This window comes from Polypterus senegalus, chromosome 4 (genome assembly GCF_016835505.1).
Source record: "Polypterus senegalus isolate Bchr_013 chromosome 4, ASM1683550v1, whole genome shotgun sequence".
In the NCBI taxonomy this organism is placed as follows: Eukaryota; Metazoa; Chordata; class Cladistia; order Polypteriformes; family Polypteridae; genus Polypterus; species Polypterus senegalus.
The window spans coordinates 124,340,763-124,367,236 of record NC_053157.1 but is presented as its reverse complement, the minus strand read 5'-3'; the positions used below and the strand labels follow the sequence as shown (position 1 = coordinate 124,367,236).

The following is a 26,474-nucleotide window of genomic DNA, read 5'->3' as shown; positions in this document are numbered from 1 at the left end:
GCAGCAGGACCTGGTCAGCTCACCATCATAGAATCCACGATGAATTCTACTGTGTATCAGAAGGTGCTTGAAGAACATGTGAGACCATCAGTTAGAAAATTAAAGCTGAAGCGGAACTGGACCATGCAACATGACAATGACCCAAAACATACTAGTAAATCAACCAAAGATTGGCTGAAAAGAAGAAATGGAGAGTCCTGGAATGGCCAAGTCAAAGTCCAGATTTGAATCCCATTGAGATGCTGTGGGGTGACTTGAAAAGGGCTGTGCGTGCAAGAAACCCTCAAACATCTCACAGCTGAAAAAGTTCTGCATTGAGGAGTGGGGTAAAATTTCCTCAGACCGATGTCGAAGACTGGTAGATGGCTACAAGAACCGTCTCACTGCAGTTATTTCAGCCAAAGGAGGTAACACTCGCTATTAGGGGCAAGGGTGTCCTATCTTTTCCTCAGTTAGAATAGGCATTTTTGTAGAATGACATTTACAGAAGATCTTGAAAAGACTTTTCTTCAGTTTTCTTTGTTTAGTTGGATTACTTTAATCTCTCTGTATTGTTGAAACGGAGATGAAATAACCATTTATTAAAAATGTTACAAAAACCACATGCTTTCAAAGGGTGTCCTAATGTTTTCACATGACTGTATACGGCCATAGCCTGCAGCTCCGTCGCCGTGTGAGGCGGAGTTGCATCTCTCATCGTCGCGCCTCCCACGTAATTGAGTGCCTGCCCATATAAGGCCATCCGTCAGCAGCAATCCAATAGAAACACTCTACGGCTAAATATTCCCGGGTTTAGGGCTGTGCTTATGGAAACGAAGATGAGATGGTCAGGGTGGTGTTTGGCTAACATTAAATAAAGCCATGGGCATCGCACGAGATAGCACAAGCACAGCTCAGAACCTTCGATGCATGTAGTCTGACCGGCTCACGTGAACGGACTGTGAATACAGTATGCAGACAAAAAGCAAGAGCTCCAAAGAGCGCTGAACAAAAAAGCATTACACAATTGAGAAGGCAGCAAAAGAATATGAAGCGAGTGATGCATACAAGCATATTCATAAGTGCAGCTACTGCGGAAACAAAGCACACGGTGGAAAAAGTCAATGTCCCGCTAAAGGAAGACAGTGTAAAAAAAAACCTGTGCATGCAGTGTGTGATGTCTCAAAAGAGGAAGATGAGCTGTTTATTGATGCAGTAAGAAAGGAATCGATGAATGAAACCTGATATCTTTACAACGTTTGGCAAAAACGGAATGTAACTTGAACACAACACATCCTCCAAATAAGAACCTGATTGAAAGAAATAATGATAATCAAATCCTTGATGACAGCAATACTCATAACAGTCACAAAACAATTACATTGACAATCATGTTACGTTATTTTCAAAATGTTTCCTTTTCTTTTTCATTACCTCTTTACACACTACTTCTCCGCTGCGAAGCACGGGTATTTTGCTAGTATTGAACTAAAAGGACATTGCCCCACACATGCTTAAGATACCTAGAAGACATGTTAACCTATTTTTAGTTGAATTTAAAAAGAAAATGATATATATTACTACAAAATATGTTAAAAAAATGTGGGTTTTTTGTGCTTTCCACATGGATTGCTTTTTGAGAAAACATGCCAGTCTCCACCCTGTTGAACGGTTGCTTTTGTCAAGTTGCATACACACATGAAGAATGAATGTTACATTGACTAAAAGAAAGAAAAAAAAAACCCACTTGATTAAATACTACAACAACAGAAATGGATGTTGATCAAATACAACAACTGCATGGCTTAACGAGTTTTCCCTCACAACCCAGCCAGTGCTGCTCGTGTATTATTGCTGAAATGCTCTCTGAATTACTGAACTCCAATTTTGATGCAAATGATCTGGAGATTGAAAACAAAAGTCATGTACCTGCATCAGCAGATTGGTCCCCAGCCAAATGTGCAGCTGACACACCCATGGCAACGTTTGGCTTTTAGAACTATGCAGAAATAGATCTGTGGGAGGCAAGATGGAAACTGGACTTCGCCAAATTATGTGGTGTGCTAACGGACACTATGGTTTACCAGCCACTTGGCTACTACAAGCTGTTTTTTCCCCAGAAAGTGCCTTTCAGCTTATAAGGGATGAGACACAGTTATGTGATAAGTATGAGAATTTACATACTGTAGACACTCATGGAACATAAAATAGAGTAACATTTGTCATAAATAAGTATTTTATGTCAATTTATGTCTGCATTTTGAAAACTGAGTTTTTTGGAAAAATATTCAGTCCTGGGACAAAAGGGAAAAAAAAAATAGCATTAAAACAGTTAATTAACCGAGCAGTAAATTTTCCACTTTCTGTGTTGGGGGGTCAATTCATAAATGAAAAACTGGGTTTGCTATATTTTTCTTGGAATTTAGCAACCACGTGTTATTCTGGGATAAAGGGGTTTTTTCCTTGGCTTTTAGTTATTTCATCATTATCACCATGATTTTCACACAGCTTTCTTGGTGTTCTAGTTATTTAAGCCATAATAGGCAAACTATAAGTAACCATAGCCTTTCAGTATAATTTGTCCAGGGGATTTTTCCGCTTATGAAATCAAAACTTAGCTCCGTTAAACTTCTCTTGAATATGCTTCATTTTCCTATTGAGACTCAGTCTGTTGCACAAACTGTTTCTCATTTACTCAAGAAAAGAAAAGCATGGGCAATCCAAGATTATGCGCACATTTGTGAGATTTATGCAGCCCTGACAACAGATCATCGATAATATCTCTCAAAATTCAGAAAGCAAAGAGGAGGGTGCAGTATCTGAAGATTAAATACCTGTGACTTAGGGATGGCCTAACATTCCATTGTGTTTGGTGACTAAGTTAATTCAAAGTCAGAGCATTAAACATTTTTCATTTACTTCATTCAAGAGTCAGTTATTACATTTTTGTTTATTAAATAGTTTTGTAACTATAAGTCATATTCAAAAGTAATATTAATATTAAAAAATAATATAGAGAAATATTGCAGATTAACTGACTCCATTAAATACAGGCTTTTTAATAACACTTTACAATAGAATAAAAAAAATGGAGCATGCTTGTGGTGGCTCAACACATTTCATACACAGCAGATTCTAAGTAATGGGAAAATGTATAATGGATTTATGTATGTTAGTGGTGGAATGTCTGTGACTAACCGTTGTTCAATTCTCTCAAACATCATAATTTTGAACGTATACCCAACAGAATAGTATCTAATAATTTGCATTTAAAAATATTTTTTAATAAAAAAGACCAATACTAGCATAAAATCAGTATCAATATTACCCTATGAACAGAGGAAAGTAACTGAATTAAACTCCTCATCCAGCTATTAACATTAGTTAAAACACAATCATTTGTTAAAGTTATATACAGTTAGGTCCATAAATATTTGGACAGAGACAACTTTTTTCTAATTTTGGTTCTGTACATTGCCACAATGAATTTTACATGAAACAACTCAGATGCAGTTGAAGTGCAGACTTTCAGCTTTAATTCAGTGGGTTGAACAACAAGATTGCATAAAAATGTGAGGCAACTAAAGCATTTTTTAACACAATCCCTTTATTTTAGTGGGAAAAAAATATGAGCTCTTATAAAAATAATAAAGAGGCTAGGTTAATTTAATTATTGAGGTATGCAACTGGACCTATTTAATATATGTTACTCTATTATTTTACAATATGCACAGAAACAAATGAAGTACAACATCTGAGAGTGACAAAATTACACATTTGGCTGGTAGTTTATAAGCTCTTTGTTATATACGAGAACTGGAGCACACCAGGTTGATTCTAGAAGGTCTTAAAGTGTGTTTTTTTAATTTGTGCTTTCATTACATTACTATAAACATCTTTGTGCTACTTTAGTGTTAGAGGTTTACTGACTTAGAACCTGTACAATTATAACTAGAAATTTTAACATTATGGAACACCTCCTTTTTTTTATTACTATAGCTTTTCCTTTTGTCTCTCACTGAGAAAAACGAGCAATGGGGATAAATGGCACACTAATTTAATGTGAGATTGGCTATCAGATTAATTCAAACAATATTGCAACTAAGAATGCAGCAACGAAATTTAAGATGGAGAAGCTTTTATCTGTGGCACCTCTGCAAGAGAACCACCTCCTTCAACCTTCGCAAACATATGCAGTTTCTAATATCTGGAAACAAATTGGGGTTAACTTGCTTAGAGATGTTTATATAGACAATATCTTTGCATCCTATGAACAATTACATTCCAAATTTAACATTCCAGCTACACATTTCTTTCACTATCTTCAAATTAGGAACTTTGTTAAAAAGGACCTGTCCGATTTTCCTCATCTTGCACCCTTGTCCATTCTGGAAAAAATATTGCTCAATTTCAAGGACTTAGACACCATCTCTGCAATCTATATATATATATAATTCACTAAGGCAAAACAACCATGGAAAGCACACAGGAGGGGCGTGGATTCACTAAGCCACCGACCAGTGAGACACCTATGGCGCACGCAGGAAGGAGCCACGCCCACCAACTCCAAGACCATTGGATACGACGACAACTCGCAGAGCCACAGCCACCAACTCAGACGCGACGGCACAGCAAAAATGGCATCATTTATATTCGTCTGTTGTAGAGGCAACATGCAGCTCCGACCCACGCTGACTGTTCATGGAGGCATGTTTCTCGTGGAGGTGAATCGCCATATGTAGCGTGTAAAACGGTTTGCAAGGGGTATCCCATGGGATCCTTAAAACATTCCTTCACAACTGAGGTTAAAACACAATGAAGTAAGCAGCCTTTAAAAACCGAGTTTTCGATTACGACTCACCACCACGTGCAACATTGCACACTGTTTTACACGCTACATACAGCAATTCGCTTTCGTGACAAACATGCGTCTTCTTAGATGCTCCTGCACTTTGTACACACCCACCTCGCTACCTGTGCCTCTGTTTCATTACCGTCTCACCTGCTTCACCAATGCAGGCCCTGCAACAGTCGAGACGCTCTCTCAGCAGCTGACCTTCTCTGTGCCTGACCGGTTTCACACAGAGGCACCACACGACCAGGCGGTGTGTGTGCTTCGAGAATGAGGGTGGACACGGCAGAACTATCTAAGAAGAGGCATGTTTGTCATGGATGCAAATCGCTGTATGCAGCGTGTAAAACATTTTCCAAGGGGTTTCCCATGGTCTTAGACTCGGTGGCCGGGTCTCTGTCAGTTGCTCTTGCGACTGGGTACATGACCAGGCAGTGTGTATGCTTCGAGTGCGAGGGTGGACGCGACAGGACCATCTAAGAAAAATCATGTCGCGGCTGTGAATCGCTGTATGCAGCGTGTAAAACGCTGTATTGTATGTTGCCCTCTCCAGAGTTATATCTTTTCATTCACCTACAGTCGTATACACAATGAAGTAAGCGGTCTTTAAAAACCGAGTTTTCGGTTACGACGCATGACCGAGTGACCATAGCAAACTGTTTTACATGCTACATACAGCAATTCGCATCCACGACAAACATGCGTCCTCTTAGATGCTTCGCTACTACCGTGGTCGGGTGTCTTGGAAAGGCATCCAAAACCACACAGAGCAATGAAAAGTCTACGTGAGTCACAGGTGCATCTGGACTGTGCAAAGACAACGACTCGAGTGACGAGTTGGAGGTGGGCACATGAGCAGGCAGTGCATACTGGACGAGAAATCAGCAGACTAGCATGATGGAGGGAGCGGGGTGGATGTCCTTCTCTCTTCCAGTTCCACCCTCCGCGCCGCACGGACGATTGTGTGTTGGTTTGTTCCGTGCATTGTTACAATGTTGCTTTTCTTGCTGATTTATTACATTACCAATTTTTCAAATGTTAATTCTCTTCCTGTGCTTAAAAATCATTAAAAAACGGCCTGATTATGCGGTGTACGGTACGCCGCGGGTTGGCTAGTATATAAAATTATTTTACAGTCCCTCCCTTTCAAAGATCCAAAAGGACACTGGGAAAAAGATCTCTTAATCAATATATCAGAAAAGGAGTGGAAAATAGCAATGCAGAGAATTCACTCGAGTTCCATATGCACAAAGCATACAATTATTCAACTCTAAATTATATACCAAGCATCTGCCTCGCCTAAAACTCTCCAAAATGTTTCCAGGGCAGGATCCAACCCACGAATGCTGTAATCAAGTCCCAGCCTCACTGGGTCACATCTTTTAGGCCTGCAACAAATTAACATCATTCTGGACCAAAATTTTTAATTACCTTTCCGACAGCCTTGGTGTCACAATCCCTCCTAACCCATTAATAGCTGTGTTTGGGGTTCTTCCAAATGGTTTTAAAGTGGAGAAGGACAAACAAACTGTGATTGCATTCTCTACACTTTTGGCACGCAGACTTATTTTGCTAAACTGGAAGAATCTTAACTCTCCTCTTTTAAGTCAGTGGGAAACCGATGTTTTATACTATCTGAAATTGGAAAAAAATCAAATACTCAGAGGATCTGTAGAGATTTTTTTCAAAACATGGCAGGATCTAATTAATAATATTTTAGAATAAGCTTTTAAAGCACTGAGGAAGTAATTATTTCCACATTTCTTTTTCTTCTCCATTCATCTCTATTGCTTATCAAACTCATCAATTTAGGTATGTTTACAAGCCTTAAGTTTTACCCCATTGGCCATGCTCTCTCTGTTAGGGGTGGGGGTAGACTTGTTCTCAATCCTACTTTTTGTAAAAATTGATTGATTTGTATGGAATGATTACAATAAACTTAATAAAAAAAATAAAAATACAAAAATTAAAAAAGAATGCAGCAACGACAAACTCCTGTTATTGTCAAAAAAGGTGCTAATGAATGACAATTTAAATGTTATTTATTTTCTGCTTTACTATTTTGTATGCTGTACTAATTTAATTTGTAATAAACACACAAGACTAATTTAAACAAGACTTCAGCAAAATAAAAACCCTTTCTCCGAGGTTTTGTTTCTAGTAAAGCGAAGCTTCATTTTTAGCCTAGTAATAAGACATGGCACTTAGTTGCCTCTGTTACCAAGCGCGACTTGCCTTGGAACCAAAACCAGCTCAGATAAGCCTGGCGTCTCAATTTAAACAAGGCTTACTTTCTAAGCACACTTCGTGGAATAACCCAATGGTGTCTTCTCTACCTGTTTGCTGCCATTGTTAGATTACAATCAACAGAGTAACCTCCACAGGAAAACATGGTGAATAGTAAAATTACAAAAAAAAATGTATTAAGCATGTAAACTATGACAAAAGTACTACCCTGGTCCATTAACAACTGTATGAGCTCATCATGAGCTACGCATTTTAATAAAATATCAAGAAAAAATGGAACAGAAAAAGTGAAGGACTGACAATTAGTAATATGCTCAGTTTCAAAGATCACTTGAATGTTTTTCATGTCAGAATGAAAACACTACCAAGTCATAAAAGAAAATAACTAGTTCCAATATTGGGAACGATTGGCTTCTCTGCTGTCATTCAGAATGAAACTTGAGCCATACTACAGCAACATATTTTACTTCAGTATTGTTACTTCATTTCTGTTCACCTGTTGTGATCACCCCCTCATCCGACACTTCTTCAAACTCAGTCCATCTCTTGTTCAATCTTTATTGAGCACTACACAGGTCTCTCTTATAAATTCACTTTGACATCAGACTGGAGAGTGTACCTATAGTCAATGCAAGCCTTGAATTCCATGCAATGACATTTGCTTCATTACTACAGTCTGCCTTTTGTTATGTTCTATTCATGGTCAAGGGGTTATTGATATGGCTGAAATTTGGTGCATTGAAATGAAAATTCAAAAATGATGGATTAAAACTGTAGCATTTTTTTTAATTTAAACATCTTTAATAAAAGTGGTAATGACAACACAAAAATATGCTAAGTAACTATTGACCAAACATGGAAAATATCTTCAACTTTAGCAAATTTATCATCACTCTGAAGCACTGACTTACACAAAGAAGGTTTACTTTAATTGGATAAATATATTGCTTACGTTCTGACATTTTTAATAAAAAAGAAATTGAACATACCCACTGCTTAATTTAGAAAATGTTACTTTCTAAATCTGTCCCCACAATTATTTAAAAAATCCTCCTGGATTTTATCACTGGAGACAAAAATGTCTTCTAAAATATATTTCAAATAAAAGAGACAGCATACACTGTAAAAAAATTTTGTTTAGTCAAGAATGCATAAGAATAAAAAAGAAAATATGATGGAAGATATTTAAAGAAAGTTAAGGCAATATTTAAAGACTGGTATAACTATGTGCATCACTCTATACAAGGCAGGATTTTGTTTTGATTACCAGTTTTAGCATGGATTTACCAAAAATAACACACTAGATTAATCAAAATCAATAAATGGATAAATGTATGAAACACGCAATAAAATAGCACTCATGACATTGCACAATAACATTTCGATGTGAACACAACTGTACTTCCCTCATTGATGTTCTACTAAATATATACAAGCGTCAACTCCCCACTTAATACATATTTTTTTATTGTTTATCAAGTCAATTACTCACTGTTTCCTGCAACAGACTTACACAGTCTGTAATGTTTCTTCCTCTTTTTTGTGTGCTTGTTCCCAATTGAAAGTCAATTACATTTTGTGATATTTTCAACTATCTTTGAAAAGGATGACCCATCCAACAAGACAATGCTGATGTATTAAAACAGGAAATTACTTTAATTTTCAACCTACGGTCAAACAGAATACCAAAAGCAACCAATGAGTAATGATTATTAGTGATTTTATTTAATGTAGTAAAGGATCTCTGAGCTACTTCCCTGTAAAAAATGTACTTACAAACTCTACCCCAGAAAAGAAAGCACAATATTACATTAGTACAGTGACTGATACACTGGAGTTCAGAAAAATGTAAATATGTATGTTAGTGACCAATTTAATAATTTTTTTACTCATATCCTAAAAATTACAACAGTAGCAACTGAAAGTGAACATTGTAGAGAAAACTTGTTTCTTTAAACATTATAATATTCATCTTTAAACAATTAAAAGTTTCAAAGATTTTTTGAACAAAGTAGATAGTATGGTGTACTTTCAAATTATAAAAAACACAGAAGCTGAAAATGTTTATAATACTAATAATATACAATACTATATTGTGACACCTGATTCCTGCTTTTTTTTTTTTTTTAAACTAGACCTGACATACATTCCAATGCATTTTACATTTCAAACTAAGTAACCTAGTAACTGTTCCTAAGTAAATGAGCTTCAATCTGTCCTCGGGGAAACTTGTTTAATATTTTAATTCTCTTCCACACAGCAGAGCACAAAATTACTGTATGCTGTTCAGTTTCAGGTTTATTTTGCAGTAAGCAACATTTAATACTATTCTGTTCTATTTCCTTTCTTTATAAAAAAAAATAAACATAAAATACATTAATAACCAAATTTCCAACTCACTTAATAAAATAATGTAAAAAATAAGGAGACGCAGCAGCAAAAAACAGAAGGGGCAGTATACAATGCACAAATCAGAGCATAGAAAAGCATCACAAAATACACATTCATGATTCAGAAAAAAAAACACAGAAAATATGGTTTGACAAAAAAATGACAATGGTACTGATTGATAAGGTGATTGATAAGGTGGCAAAAATAAATTTGCGATTTACATTTGCAATAAAAAACAAAAATGTTACATTCTACAATATTTGGCATGTTAAGTTAAAAAAAACAAGTTTTCCCACACAACCTGAGCCCTGTTCAGACTTCCTTACATTTTTAGTTTCTGTAACTAACACCCCATTTAATTTTATATGGGGAAACTCAATAGAAGCTATGAAAAAGCACCTTGCAATTATGGGTAGGTGGCCTACCCTGCTTGTTCCTTTAAAACGTTTTGTTGTAATTGTCAGTGTATGATATATATTGTGAAAAAGCAAGCAAAATATAATTCAGAGTGCTGTTTATATAACATTTTATTCAAGAAATAGCAGTACATCAGTAACTTGATGAACCACTGTTATAAGTAGTAATGACATTTCTTTACTGCAAATAATTTCCTTGTAAATGTAGTAGTGTAATAGAAAAACAACATTACATGAAAGCTGCTTGTTCTGAGTAACTGACTCATTCATTGAGAGGGGCATGTTCTAATTAATAGCAAATTGGAGTTTAATTACTGAATTCATTCAATCTGTGCAAAAGGACTCATTAATTTCCTTTATTAAGGAAGAAGGGATGCAAATGTTTTATATGTTGTTATAAAATATATTTCCTTCTGAACTGCTAAGTGAAATGGGCTGTTCCCAACATCATTGCTTTAAAATGGCAACAAAAACCCGAAACACGAGGAAGAAAATCAGTAACTACAGCTAAAATGGCTCAAAGAATAGTCAGAATGGCAAAGACTAAGCCAAGCATTACCTCCAGAAAGATCAAAGATGATCTAAAATTACCTTTAAGTGCTGTTACAGTCAGAAGATGTTTGATCAAAGCTATCACAAAGAAGCCCCCGTAAAGCACCATTGTTAGAAAAAAAAAAAAGGCATGTGCAGAATCAGTTTAAATTTAAAACCAAGGAACACATCGATTGGCCCAAAGAGAAATGGTGCAATATTCTGTGGACTGATAACCAGTTTTTAAAACTGACCATAACAATTGCCAAAGTCTAACTGATATTTATGTGTATCAAGAGAAACTTTCATTAAATGAACATTTCTGAGCTTTTAAAATGCATGGAAAAGGCAAATGACTTTGCCAGAAGAAATACTATTAAATAAACAATCAAAATAAATCTGAAAAAGATGAAAGTGTTGCTGGTAGCTCAAAAATAAAACCTACAAATTTCCATATCAAGAAATTAAGACAATCAGGGCACAACTCTCATGGCTTGAAATTCAGTGTGGGATAGTGCATATCCCACACAAAGTTATTAATTCCCACAAATCCTAATTTTCAGTGCATGAATTTCCCACACATTTATTTCATAACCACTCTCTTACTTGTTATACAAATAGTCCACATCATTTTTTAAATCACTATTTTATACTTATGCCAAATTTGTTACTTTGTTTTCCACTGTTTGCAACTTGTTAAAGTTGTATGCATAGGATGTCACTTTCCTGTTGCCATTTCTACTAACCAGAACACCGCTGTGCACCAGGAGTCGAGGACACGGGGCTTGCAGTGCACTTTATTTAACCTGTGCTTTATAAGAAACTCAACTAATCTTTGTTAAATTGAAGGCTAAATGTATTTTTGCACAAGAGTAACACAGGAATTCAGGAAACTGACTAGGACTGTTTAGTGAAATTTTATTAAAAATTGACAGCTACCAATTCGTGGCTGTGCTGAGGAATTTAGAGTAAAGCACAATCCTAAGTTCTTTAAAATATTTAGTTAACTAACTGCCTTTAAATCTGAAAAGTGAAAAGCAGTGACACCCACAGATTACAAACAAAGCTCAAGGATAACTTAAGCATTTTGACAATCAACTGTACAAGGCTGCCTTTCTACTAACACTAAAAAAAGGATGTGTCAGCAAAAATATTAGGATTTTCCCTAGAATACCAACAATTCACTTTTACATTATCTTATGGTCTTTTGGAAATATATATTTAGAAAAGCAAATAAAAGTTCACTGACAAACTAATATCAGTCATTGTTATTCTCAAACCCACTTCAATTCAGAGGAGCACAATGTAGGAAAAGAGCCTGGCGAGGGTACTAGTCCATCATGGACTCCACTCACACACACATTCACAATGGGACCATTTAACCAAGCTAGAGTACACATTCGAAAAACAGACACAGGGAGAACATTCAAACTTCACACAGATAATCAGGTGCTGGCATTGAAGCTAATGCTGTATTCAGGATCTGTAAAGTGGGAGTGCTAATCAATGTGCAATACTGAGGCCATTCAGCTAAAAATGTTAATTTTAACAAATATCTCAAACTTCTTAAATTAACAACATTCACACTTAAAGCATTATAAAGACTGCTTAACTGCCTTAAAACTGCAGAAAAGTATACTTAGACACAAAATAACAATATGGATTAAAAAATGTATTTTATTAGCATTTTTTATGCTGTCTAAATGGTTGTAATATCCTACTGGTGCATTTTTTCCTTGACAAGACTTTTTGCTGAAATATGAGCAGATATTGCAAAATATGCAAAATGTAGGTTCAATCACAATAGATGTTATAAACTTATCAGCCAGTCTTTCTAATAATTTATCTACTCAAAATTGTATAAACTGGTGTGGAGAATAAATTCTCTAAAATATTAATTTCAAATATTTTTTTTTTTTTTAAACTGTAGGTTTTTGAATTCCCCAAACACAATTTTTACCCAAATCTGAAGTCCTCCCTTGTATTAAATTTGAGACTGCTGTGAATTACTCTACTAATGCAATATTTCCTCAACAAATCTATATTTTTGGCTATAATATAAATGGAAATCTCTACTTGCAAAATTAAAATAATTACTTAAAATAATTATATATTCTACATAATTCTATAGCATTTAAAAAAGTCTGTATTCCAAATAATAATAGCATAAATAGTTTATCTGAATGACTGGCTGATAACTTATCTACTGTTTTATAAACTACAGTAAAAATGGGAAAGAATAAGTTGTGACATTAAAAAAATCTGAAATATTAAAAGCAAAGTGCTTTTAAAACTGTGTATTTTTTACCCCTCCAACAATTTCATTTTACCAGAGTCTATGTTAAATTTAAGGGGGGTTTCCCCCACCATTTCAAAAATGAACTTCAAGTCCTATACATAAACAGATTCAGGATAAGTGATATCTGTTAATAGATAAATACCAAATGCTTGCCATAAAAAAGAGAAACTGTGTTGCTTTTAAAGACAACAACTCAGATACATTCCGTTACTGTGAAATAATTCTGACGCATCTTTAAGCAGTACTCATCATTATAAAATTTGTACTTCTTTCAGGCATTACTTTGACAAGGTTCCCTCCCTATTTTTTAAGCATTACTACATGAAACCCAGCAAGTCACAAAGATTTAAGAATGACAACTCAGTTATTAATAAGCAATCTTGAAAAATATTGCTGTCTTACTACAGAAGCGCACAGCATGTAAACGCGTTAATCACATTAGGCAACAGTAATTGCTGGAAACAAATATAAAACAGTTGTGTGGTTGTTTAATATTAACTCGTTTAACACATAAGCATAATTAAGAAAGGCTAAAACGTCTATTATTGCTACAAACTAAAAAGAGCCCCATGGCACATATACATTCTCAACATACTTTTTAACGGTAAAATAAACGAAATGTGAAACTCCAACTTAAAACGCACTCAAGAGATATCTGATGAAAGAGTCATACTCGTCTCGTCTACCTGCATGTAGTACGACCCACCAAGTTGCCAAAATATCAATGTGAGGGGAAGATAATTATAACCAGCACCTCGAAACCAACCAAGATAGCGTCGTTTGAGAACAGAAAGAAACTTGTGTCTACTGTACTATTCAAAAACAAAACATAACGGGGATCCAACAATATGCTCTAAACTGTAGCTAAGCTCGCCACCCTCCAAACCGTGATCAGTGCTAATTGAGGTCTCTTATGGCGCAGTTTCCAACTAATCAGATACCATCTGGACAGGTGGCCTGTTTGCACCACAATGTTTAATCAAGACATCAGCTAGACAGACCCCTACTGGGTGCAGGCACTGTGTCCCATCTTACTAGAAATCCAAACAGTATTCCTATCATGCTGTTCAAGGAAACCGTAACCTAAAATCGAGGGGTTAAGTGAGAAACGTTTGACGCCTCCAGCAGTTTATCATCAAGGCGCGGAGATGATGCGCTTGCTGCCACCAAGGAGATAATGTTGTGTTGCGTCGTCTTAGCTTTTGCGTAAGGATCGTGTAGTGAGTGACCGAGGGAAGTCAGGCAACTGTTTATACTTAAACGGATTCCGAATCTAAAAAGTCTTCCCTCCATGCTAAAATGATTAAGCACATAATGCATATACTTCAGTTACATGAATGCGGCACGCACGATACAGTTAAGTGTTAAAGGACCGTTTTAAGAAACTGCTTGCTATACATGCGATCAAATGCATGCGACACCTCTATCATCGTTAGGGAATGCAACACTCCTCAATTTACCACATAAAATTGTGCATGTAACCAGATTTATATCACGGATACAAGATAAACTGTACTGCTGCTTCATTGTTTTCTTTAGAGAAGCAAAACAGAAACGTGGGTAAAGTGCACAGAATCTCTGAGCATGCGATTCAAAACTTTTCCATCACAACATGGTACTAATTCAGACGGAATGTGTCAGGAGTGTAGAACGCTATTAAGTGGGCGATCAAGAGATGGGGCGACAGTGTCCTCCTTCTCCTCTTGCCGCGGCATCATCCACTGGAGATGCGCTGCGTCATACTGCCAGGTGGCTCCGTGTTGTTAACAAAGCTCCCCGACATCGTACATACCGCTTTTGAGAGTGAAACGATATGCAGAAAACTCTGCTATAAACTGAGCGTCTCACTGAAATACATGGCAAATAAGGCACTGAAAATAAGGGATGCAAACGTAAAACAATCAAACCTCCCTTCCCCAAACTAGTACTTCTAAAACGACAAAAGCAATACTGAACAATTGCTCAAATAAAGAGAAGGGACAACTACAGAGCACAGGCAGTCACTGGTGTGTCTCTAAAACCGCTGACTCGTCCCACACAGATGAATGTTCAGTTTGAAAAGAAAACAGAAAAATAGCCAAGTGGAATTGCGGACTTATGCACGAGTACAAAACGCCAGGAGGGAGCAACAGGGGGAAAGAAGAGTGCAGCCAGAGTATTACAACAGAAGGGGGAGAGCAACCCCACGCACACAATACGTTTTCAAGAGGAATTGCTTTTGAAGCGGCTGCACAACCCACATACAAAAGTCGTCCTTGGCTTTCAACGTGAGTCACCACGACAAGGAAACAAAGATACCTCGCCGACCTCGAGTCCGTATTTTCACTTTAAATCGGCGATCCCCATTAGCTCTTAATCTCAGACTTACCCTGTCACAACAGGCGCCATCTTCCACAAACTCTCACTAAAACTCCAAACCTCGCGAGATCCGCCTGAGCCAAAAAAACAGCCGCCGAGACAAGAGGCTGCGTGAGAAGGAGGCGGGGAGAGACGGGAGAGGGGGAGGATAAGGGGTAGACAGACGCCACAACAGGCGTGGGAAACTTTAATAACCTCGCGAGAATACAAAAACTCTCATCATTGACTGCTATAGAGCTCATTTTATTGTATCGCGAGACTTCAACTTGGCTTCGGTCGTTTGTTTGCTGTGTTTCGTTGTTAATGTGTGCCTCGACGTAACAAGTTTAAGGCTGTGGATTCCATGCACGTTCAATCCATTTCGTCTGAGCTCATTTTCTTACATGCTTTTTGTCACAGTACCGCACACAGACTGTTTTTGTCATTATTTTTAATATGTTGCCTCTGTATGTTAAATGTTTCACTGGTCATCGATGTATTGATTGCGTGCACATAAAGAGTTTGTCTATGGGAAATTTGATGTTATTGACGCGTAGAATTAGTTTTCTTTCAGCCGAATTGTGTATTTTAACGCAGTCATACCTGAAAGCAGCAATCTGTTTCAACCAGGAGTTTATTGTGTGTGTGACTGTAATGCTAAAATATCATTTCGTTCGGTCAAGTGGTTTGAATTATGGGCGAAAGACCATACTAATGTTTGTATTTATTTTGCCGTGAATAATATATGACACGAAGGTGTGTTTCATTTGTATATTTTTTGCCGTTTGGTATCGGTTAATTTCTTTGTCAACTAAAAAGATGGCGAGGTGGTGTTCTTCCCCGTCTGCTGTAATTCTAAAACCCTTGCAATGTTAAGTTGCTTTCAACTTTCAGACGACTCATTCTGAAAGACTATTACGTTTGTTCCAGTTTGCAAAAAAGGAAACCGTGAAACATGATTTGCACATGTAATCATTACGTGTGCTTTATTGCTGCCCACATCGTTTACAGTGTTAGCAAAAATGTTAAAATAAAACGAGACTGCAGTCACATAATCCTTGTATGAGCTAAAGGCTCTCAGGGGGAAACGGAATGCATGATCTTCTGCTTCTTTAATCAACTATAGATAGAACTATGTAATTTTATATTTAAAAAGTAACTCATCCTAAAATAATTCAAATATTTTCAGCCTTTCAATCCACATATTCTGCAGTATGCAGTACATTCCATACCACACTCATTCACCTGCAGGTTACCTTCTGGGCTAGTAGAGAATTTTTTTTCTCGTTTCTTTTTTTAAAGTATATGTAAAGAAATATGTCTTTTTAAAATCAACTATCTTCAGAATCAGAATTCATTTTATTGGCCAGGTACATTCAAGCATGATAGGAGTTTCTCTTGATAACATTGATAAAACATACGACAGCACAAAATATAAGGAGATTTTATAGAACAAAATATGTTGAAATCCAATCATCCATCTTCCATACGTGCTTATTCTGAGCAGGGTAATGGGGCAGCTTGAGCCAATCCCAGCAAGCATCAAGCACAAGGCAGGAACAACACCTGGACAAAACCCCAGCCCATCACAGGCTGAAAACACACATACACACACACTAGGTCCAATTCAGAGTACGTAGAAGACATCAAATAAGTGAACACCCCTAGCCTTGTATGTTGCGCCCAGGAGCATCCAAGCTTTGCCTTATGGACTAATCATGATTTATGGTTTTCTTTTCCAATCATTCATTATAGAGCAGCAACTGGTGATTATTAGTGTTATTTTTTTATTACTATTAAAAGCCATTGTTTCTATAGTATAGCGTCAATAGGAATCGTATGATTAGTTTTTGTAAAAATGTAAAACTCTGATTTATATTGTTTCTTTACACTAGTGCAGGTATGGGTCAGTTTATTATTATCATTTCTATTATTATATGGGACTCATTGTTCTTTATTTGTTTTTTTACTCTATAAGAATTCATTGTTTTTTAATAATATTTTTTCCCCCTTAATCACAAATTGTTTACGTAAAAATACCAATTAATGCACAGCAGGTACCATTCTGAATGGCAGGGTATAGCAATCTAGAGCTGCTAATTTCAATCTGTTCGGTGACTGAGAAAATGCTTTAATCACACACTTTAAAATGCTCAAAGCATGAGGTTATTCTGGTACAGTGATGACAAAGACTTTTAATTTAACAGTGAAGCAATCTACCCAAACCACAGAAGCTTTCTTTTTAGTGAAACAGTTTAGGTCATTTTTGTGTCTGATCTGAGGTGGGTCTGTGAGACTGACCCTAGTAATATGCAGCAGGATTGATGGAAAGACTCAGTGTTTGTATTTGTTTCATTATAAAAAATGAGTAATATACCAATATTAAAACATAGTAAAACAAAGTGAGCTAGACTTGGTGTTTTCTTACGGAAAAAAACTACATGTAGAAAAGGATATGATAGTATGTTACGCTGGGAGAGTAATTGTAGGTACCTGCCTACCCCAACCTACAATTGAATGGAACAAATGCCCATAGCATCAGCATGGATGGGGTTTTGGGAGTATTGGTTACTATTTCCACTAGATATTCTGTTAGTGCTTAGTTGCATCACCTGCTTTGTTGCCCTCTAGTAAGCAGGTTATCTATGTTTGTTTAGATTGTTTGAAATTTTCAGTGTTATGCAATAGGAATAATATAATGTAGCTTCTGTGTACTATGAAAAAAATGAAATGAACAAGTAGCCATGTGGTCACAGTACCAATCAGAGGAATTCAGAACTTTTAGCAATAGTTACAAGACAGCAACCAGATTTTTACATAGCATCAGTCACGTTCATTCACAAATAAACATTATAACCAGATCTAAAGAACATTACATTTTGCTGAATATTCATGTTGCTGGATGAATGTATATCTCTAATCTCTATCTTACTAAAAAATGTGAATATATAATAGATGAATATGACCAATGTCTGCCAGTCAGATGATTTCTTGGGCAAAGGTACTAAAATTTAACAGTATGTTCGCCTTATTCAAAAAATTAATTCCATCCATCCACTATCTAAACTCATCATTTTCCAGTAAAGAGTTGCAGTATCTGGACCTTATCCTAGCAGTAATATTTGAGAGGCGGAGGTCAGTGTCAGGTGTGACACTTGTCCGTCAAAGGGCACACAAACAAATGCACATTTAAATTGGACCAGTGGAGAGTCTGCAGGGAATCTAACAGGCACATGTTTCAAATGTACAATTAAACCAGAGCTTCTGCATAAAAGCCGCATGAAGAAATTCAGGGACTAGGCTGAAATAAAATTCCTGCAGCTTTAACCACTGTTCCACTATACCGCCTAAAAACAAAGGATTTAATGTATAAAGACAAATTTTCAATAATACAGTATATTTCAATAACATTAAATAAGTTGTTCTTTAATTTATCCCTTTAATCTTTTGAAGTTTACTTTCAGCATTCTTTTCTGGATTTCATCAGTTGTGCCGAATTTACAAAAACTTCTATAAATTATTTAAGTCAGCAGGCATTGAACCACCTGTTAAAGTTACACTGGGATGTTCTGAAGTCAGATGATTTTCAACAGAAAATAAAAGAGAATTGTGTCCTTGAGGGAAATAGTTGGTAATCCCCCTTTCACCTCTGATTATCATGCTAATACACCACTGAGTGAAAACAGTGTGTGTGTGTGGCTTGCATGCAACATCCTGCAATGTGAAAAAACAAAGAAATTCTTTTCTCTGCTATTAACAACAGTTTGAGGAATGTTAAAGAAACCTCTAAATTGCTCTGTGTTTGTGATCCAAAAGTTTCTCACTCCTTAAACTTACAAAAAAGATTACATACTTGAACAGACTATTATGATGCCTGATTACTTACTATCCTTATGATAAACGTCACAGATACACAAATTAGAGGGCATTTATTAATAACATTAAATACAAACATGATAAGGCTGGCATTTACAATGGAGAAAACATTTTCAAATGTAATAAACAACAGCTATAAAAAGATGATTGGTGAAATCACCAAAAAACTACATAGCCATGAGTTTACTTTCTAGTTTAGTTATTGCCTGCTTTTAGTTTACATCTTCTCCTGTTAATTTTCCTCTGTGTGCTCAATCTTCCCATAATCTTTCCAAAGATATACAGTACATGATACGTTAATTGATAACTTTAAGATGGTTGTGTTAGAGTGTGCTCAGTGATGGGCCAGCATCTTCTGTTGAATTAATCTCTGCATTGCTCCAGATGATGCTAGGATATACACTGGCTTCCTGCAACTACATAATAAATTGAGAAAATTAATGAAAAGTTAATGAAACATTCTCCATTAACTTAAAATCCTCCAAAGGTCTGCCCAGACTAAGTACACAGCCAGAAACCTTCAAGATCCCAAAACTATGACAGAGGATAACTACATAAACTTTCAAGTCAAGTTACCTTCAGGTTCAGGGGCAACACCAAGCTATTGCTGAGCAGGCTGCCTGTGTTGAGGTTGCTCATAACCAAGTGTAATGTTTCTACTGACCATTGTGATGCAGGGCCCTATAAGTGTGAATTAATAGAATTGATGGTAAAAGTAGAGAAGTATTATTCTGCATAATATTAGTGTGCTGCGTGTTCCTACATTTGTGCATCAGATTAGGGTTATACAGTACATTAAGGGTTCTCTGTCCAGCAAACAGTGGCTGAACATCCCATTATATTTTTCAGCCACTTCCTTTTCCAGAAACAATAACAGAAGAATATTGGACTATAAAAATAAAAGGTTATCCTCAGTGCATCAACCAAAGCAATATAGCAGAGCTCCATGTCATCCTTCAAGAAAAAGTAAAATACAGCAATAAAAATTAAATAAATCCAATTACAAGGTTTATGGGAGTAAGAGAATTGAAAAAATACAATATATTAGAATGTTATTAATAATTACATAATATAAATTCACAATTTGTACAATGAACCTGCATACAAAGACTGGGTTACTTTGAGATTAAAAGCTGCTTTGACATAGACAGAAATGTATTTTCCCATATTCTGCCCCAACTATCAGGAAATTAAGGATGGATACTTCAACAAATTGTGTGTATCCATAATCACAAAATAGTGCTGCCCACAGTAATATTGTATTCCTAATGCTACTGCAATTATGTCGTATATGATAACAATAAACATCAAGGAAAATTAATTTAATCAGTATAAAAATTTACATAAGTCAATCTTGGAAGGCCAAAATATAAAGGTATGACAATCAGACAATTAGTTGACATCAGGGCAAGTAGTCATTGGAAAACATTTTGAGCTGTTTTAAAATTTCTGGTTTGTCTTTCTTCTGTAGTTATAGATGTTTTGTAGTCTGCTTTCTTCTAAGATTTCAAAATGGTCACACTACAACCTCTCTGTGCCTGTTACCATTGGCAGGCATGCTGCAGGGTACCAACAGACTGCACAGTAGGTAGCACTGTACTATGGCACCCATTTTGGTCTTGCTGTAAAACTTTTCAGTCTAACTGCAAAGATTTATATAACTACTCCACATAATGACTTTGTGTTCAGTATTAATATCAATATCATAATTAAGAAGCCTCGGTATCATATCTAATGCTGTCTGAAAATAATACTGCTTTTCCCAAAGTATCCAGAACATATGGTCTCAGATCAAATAAATCAACTACACTGTCAATCATTGACCTTTGGCTCATGGTACATGGCCATGTTCATTTATGAACAAACTTGTATTCAAGTTTTTTGTTACCCATTACATTCACAGAAAACCAGTAACAATCCCTCAGATTCAGATAAGACAGGATGTTCCTCCGAAACATACCCACACAGATATTTTTATCCTTTCCCTAAATTAGTGTTTAAGTCTCATAGAAGGACTACAAACACAGGATGTGCTATACCTTTGAGCTACATTAGCCTCATGTACTGTATAAACACTTTTGCAAGAAATGAGAATATTGAGTATGTGAATTAGCAAATGAGAGGAGGGCTGTCGAATTTCTTACTGACATTTTCAACATGAAACACAGTGGAACCATGATAAAAAAGAATATAAAAACTCATAGTTTTGTTTTATTAAAGAACACACAAATAATTTTATCTGATGTACTCCTTACCCCTGTTTCAATATCACTTATTCACGTACAGCATGAAACCTTAACAGTGACAATTGTTCTTTACAATTATCTTATTCAACAAAATGTCTAAAATACATCAGTCTGCTATGGGAAAAATAAGTACAAATGAACTTTAACAGCTGATGTTGTTCCGGAGGCAGAAGTAATTTCTTATACATTAACTTTTCTCAGGGTGCTCAGGTTTTAAGCTGGTTGGCAACCCAAAATTGCCCCTTGAGTGAGTCAGATATGTTTTGGTCTTTCAATGGAACTGCCACAATTATTTCTATTGCTGCCAGCAAAAGCCCTTGCCCTCTGCAACTCTGAATGGATTAAATGGGTTCAATGAATGGACGGATGCAGGCAGCAACTCAGAAAAATCAAAATATATATAAGAGGCTGGTGTCTACACATAATAATTATATATACCATTCACAAGGATAAAGACTATCATTATCAATAAACAAAGAAATTAGATAGAAATGCAAAAAGTTATAACTTTCTAGAAATGCATTTAGCTTTGTAGAGCATAATGAATGAGCATAAGTACACAGAAACAGCCTGTTTAACTACTGTTCTATGACTGAAAAGAGGTTCGCGTGTGCCATATGGTAATTGTTCCTTAGAGATGTCTAGGTCGAGACCTGGGGAAACGTACTGCTCGAAAAGAAGGACAGTAGAAAGCATCACAATAGGTTTTAGAGTAACAGAAAGTGCATCGGTTGAAAAAGCATTCTGTCTATCTGTCACAACCTCCAGTGAGTATATTACATGCAGTACTTTCTTCGTTTCAACAAAAAAAAAGAATAATTAAACTTAGAAGAAACCACAGAACAGCCGTGGTTAACATACTTCTTCTACACATGTGTCAACATGCACATTATGAAGTGTTATGGGAATCTTTGATTATCTATACACCCATGAGAAAGCTACACTCAACAAGAGAGGAATTCTTTTGTTCTAATTACAAAACCTTGCATTCTGAGCAGTTATGCCTCTTCATTTCTAGCAGGTATGGGATTCCTAGCCTGGTTGTGTAAAAATATAATATTTCATTGTGTTTAGTTTTAAATCACATCTGGAACAGTTCTAAAATGTATAAGCTTATTTCTGTGTTTAATTTTTTCCTGCTGTGTTTATAGTAGCAAATATGTTTTGGGTGTAATGTAGCATGAGATTTTCTGACTGCAAAATTCACTATATAAAACTAGAATCAGGGTGCCATAGTGGAAAAGGTACTAGACCACTAAATCACTGCCTCTGACTTCCTGCCTCTGACTTCCTGTGTGACCCTGAGCAAATCATTTCACCTGCCTAGGCCTCAAAAGCTTAACCATTGCTATAATCACATGGAGATGATCACAGCAGAAAGATGTCATATAAAATTAATTTCACTTGTTTTTATTATAAGTATACTGTATGTTCTGTTTGACATTAAACAGGCCTGATGTGAATGAGCTGAGGAGCGTGTTCTGCAATAGACTGGCAGCCTGTTCAGTGCCAGTTCCTGCTTGCACCCAGTGTTGCCAGGATAGTCTTCAGTCTGCTACATCGCTCAATTAGAATACAATAGAAACAACTGACAGTTACTTGTAAGTACTTGTTGCTGAGCAAAGAGAGCCTAGCTTTTTCAATTTCTTGCCATTGCAACCCTGACCAAGGAACATTGACCAAGAAAGAACAAAAAACAGTTAATGAGATGTTACAAAGAAACTTTTACTCATTTTTCACAGCTTTGTACCAAACAGTACACTTCTTAACTTCTTAAGGTAATAGTTTTTTTCTTTTATTATTATACATAGTTTATTGACTTACATCTGGTTCTAGTATTTGTCTTCTTTAGGATTCCTTTTCCCTCTTCTGCATTTGATGTCATTTCCAACAGTCCAGTCCTGATCATCTGTCTCTATTCTTTCAAGTCATTTTATACAAGTCAGCAATGTATTTGGTCCACACACTACTTTTTTCACTTCTTGATTTCTCCTTGAAATGTGGTTACTCACATATTTCCAAATGCTGTAATGCTATAATATGTTAATGATTTTAATGCTGTAGTTTCCAATGATACTTTATAATTTACAAAAAAATATAATTGAAACCATTATCATAAATATAATTATACTGTTTTACATGGAATATATGTCAATTATGTCAGTTTGTGAGATACCATACAAATTGTCCCATGCATTATAGACAATGTTCCTAATGAGGACAGATTTTGAAAAATTACATTGGTTCCCAAAAATTGGGGGAGTATGAAAGAGGATTCAGCCAAATGAATCTGAATGTTTCAATATTGTGATCAAGTCCAATGAGAAGACACTACAAATTGCTAAATTGAAGGATGCCTAAAGTGCAAGACTTTTTATCAAGATGCTCTATCTCTCTCTCTCTCTCTCTCTCTCTGTCTCTCTCTATACTCTGTCTACTTCAATTTGAATACTATCTATCTATCTATCTATCTATCTATCTATCTATCTATCTATCTATCTATCTATCTATCTATCTATCTATCTATCTATCTATCTGTCTAGTGACCGTGTTTTGGATAAGTTAACACCAATTTTTTGGTACATTCAATTTCTACAAGTCAGCAATGCAATAGCCTTTACTGTTGAATTAAGCTTTTTTAGCACAGTCAAACAATAATTGAAAGACTATTCTGGTTTTGAAATTTATATTCAACCCATCCACTAAAATCCAGTTTAGTGTTCAGAGCTTATACCTGCAACAGTGTACTCAAGGCAGAAACCAACCACCAATTCATTGCAAAGTACAGTCATGCCCACACCTATATTGATTCATATGAGATCAATGTAGATTTACCAATTAAACTCATAAGAACATCTCTAGCATGTATGAGGAAAGCCAGAGTACACTGAAAATAGCCCACAGAGACAGATAGAAATCTGCAAACCAAACACAGGCAGTGGTCAAGCCCCAGCCCAGGATTATACAACTATCTGGTGGTAGTGGTAAATCGTGAAAAAACATCCTGATTTCAGTTCAGTTAAGGATATGAGTGAAAACTGACACACAAGTATGGACTTGCAATGAGGCTCAATGAATGTATTGCCAGGAAAAATGTGATATTTGTTACTACCACTATTGTGCAGCTAAGTGGTTGCAAGATTCAGTTGTGAAATCTGTTCTGAAATACTTCAGCACTATTTTTTTTCCACTGTTTATCCAAGATCAAGTCGTGGGGGCAACATTCTTAGCAGCGTTTAGTACTTTAGCACTAATTAATTGAGTTTATTTTATTTAGAGCAATTAGCCATAGAACAAAATAAATTATCTTTCACCAAACGACTTTCATTAATTTTACCTGTAAATATTTTCTTTTGAGACACTACACACAAAGGAGCTATTTTTCAAATACTTCAATAATGGAAAGCAGCTCTCCTTTAGTCCTAGGATCATCTATATTGGAAATTAAATTCTAACTTATTGTGCCACAGGAGTGTTAGCTTATTCAGATGCAATTGTGTGCCCCTGAACCAGTACTCTGGATAGTGGTAAATGCGTACAACAAACATGTCACTTCACATCATCCATGACCTGGTCAATAGTGCTGAGCTGTGCTGATTGCGCACACCAATGTGGTGGTGTAAATGCACCCTCATGTGCTTGTAAAAAACCCATTAAGATTTTCCCTTGTAACAGGGTGAATTCTCCTGCTGGAGTTGTGCATAATATTTTGAGTAGACAATGGCCATAAAGGAATTCATCTGGCCAATAACAATGTTGAGGAAACATGTATAAAGTTCACCCCACAAAAAGAAGCAATAACATGATGTTCTGAATGTGTGGAGAAAGAAAAGCCTGAAATCTGGTCAAATGTTTATATGTCACTGTGACCATCAGTTGTGTTCTCTGTGTGACTCGTTTAAGTGTTTTGAATGTTGTAGTTAAACAACCTTCTTTTGCATTTAGTAGATAATATTGAAAGATAATATCACTTGACCTTTTGGAAAGTGTAATAGTAAATGACGGTCTTCCTGTATACTAACCAGCATCTAAATGTTTGGAGCTTGTATATGTGATATTATGTGTAACATTCCTTCTTTTTCCCAAAACAACATTGTCTTGATATAAAAAAAAAAGCCATGGCCTCTGTTGTTGCCTGTGGAAATACAAAAGGTGGCACAAATAAAATAAAATATGTCAGACACATTGGCCCAAGCAACATGTTAACAAGTGTGTTTATAATACTTGCAATTATAAGGCATATCAAGGTCATGTGAGAAGTATTAGATTGAAGCTGGGGAGCTTTCCAAAACCCCAATGGTAATGGCCTTTTATAATACCAGTAGAAAATTTTATGTTTGCTCTTTGAAAAACTCAACAGTATTTCTCATGATTGAAGCACAGCGGACAGTCTCTCATCTCCTTTATACCCCAATAGTAGCAAATATCACCTTTGAAAATTTAAGCAAGGAGATAGATGTGACTTAGTGCTAATTCCGATGTCCATCTTATTATTTAAAAAAAAAAAATTTAAAGTCAAAACTTACCCATTCTAGCTCTGACAGATACTAAGCTTTCATGCAAGCTGCATATTTTTATTCTATTTTTTTATTCACTCTCAAATTCATTCTTATGAATATTGTACATATATTTCCATTTTGGTGGTGGCATGGCCAGCAGCTCTACAGTCCTCGGTTTGAATACCAGTTCAGTTACTGTCCATGTAGAGGCTGAGCATTTTTTCATGTATATATTTTTAAAGTTTTTCTGGTTTCCTTGCATGTCCCAATGATTCATTTTGGATTGATTGACAACTACAGTATATGCTAACCCTGAATGTAGGTGCCTGAGGTAGGTGCATGTAGGTGTATGTGCCTGAGTGTGTTCTCTGATTGGCTGGGTTAGAGTTATTTTTTTTCTGTGCACCAGCTTCCCAGAACATCATGATGGAATAAGCAGGTTCAGAAATTCCATGTTTTTTTTTAATGTACTGTACATATACTTATTGCAAAAGTGTTTTTCCTTGTTTACATAATTTCAAGTTAATACAGTTTGTCTGCTAAGGTCCTACAGTGGATATAAGTGACATCTCTGAGGTATAAGGGGTGCCCATAGAAGCACATATCCAAATTATGATGGTAATGTGGAATCATATTGAAGAGACCCAATGAAAGCATCATGTGGGAGGGCTCACAACTTATAATGTGAAAGATGCAAGTTGGATTCAATGCTCCTAACATACTACACTGTTGCAATGGAAACTGGCTATCTCAACATGGAATGTCAGTTAACGCTTGCATGGAAGGAGGGAAAACACCAAT

The 26,474-nt window shown here is 36.0% G+C and overlaps 1 protein-coding gene across 3 annotated transcripts in view; it reads right to left on the bottom strand.

Annotated features, from left to right (window-relative positions):
* Window positions 1-15,142, bottom strand: part of rbpjb (recombination signal binding protein for immunoglobulin kappa J region b) — a 138,441-nt gene extending 123,299 nt beyond the window's left edge. Inside the window, exon 1 of one of the 3 annotated variants that reach the window (XM_039751254.1) lies at window positions 15,084-15,142. In XM_039751254.1, the coding sequence (XP_039607188.1) occupies window positions 15,084-15,103 (20 nt within the window). In that variant the 5' untranslated portion in view covers window positions 15,104-15,142. Of the gene's footprint in view, window positions 1-8,570; window positions 9,201-13,359; window positions 13,378-15,083 lie in introns of those variants that run through there. The other 2 variants (XM_039751256.1, XM_039751255.1) reach the window with 2 other exon arrangements.
* Between the last annotated feature and the right edge of the window lie 11,332 nt (window positions 15,143-26,474).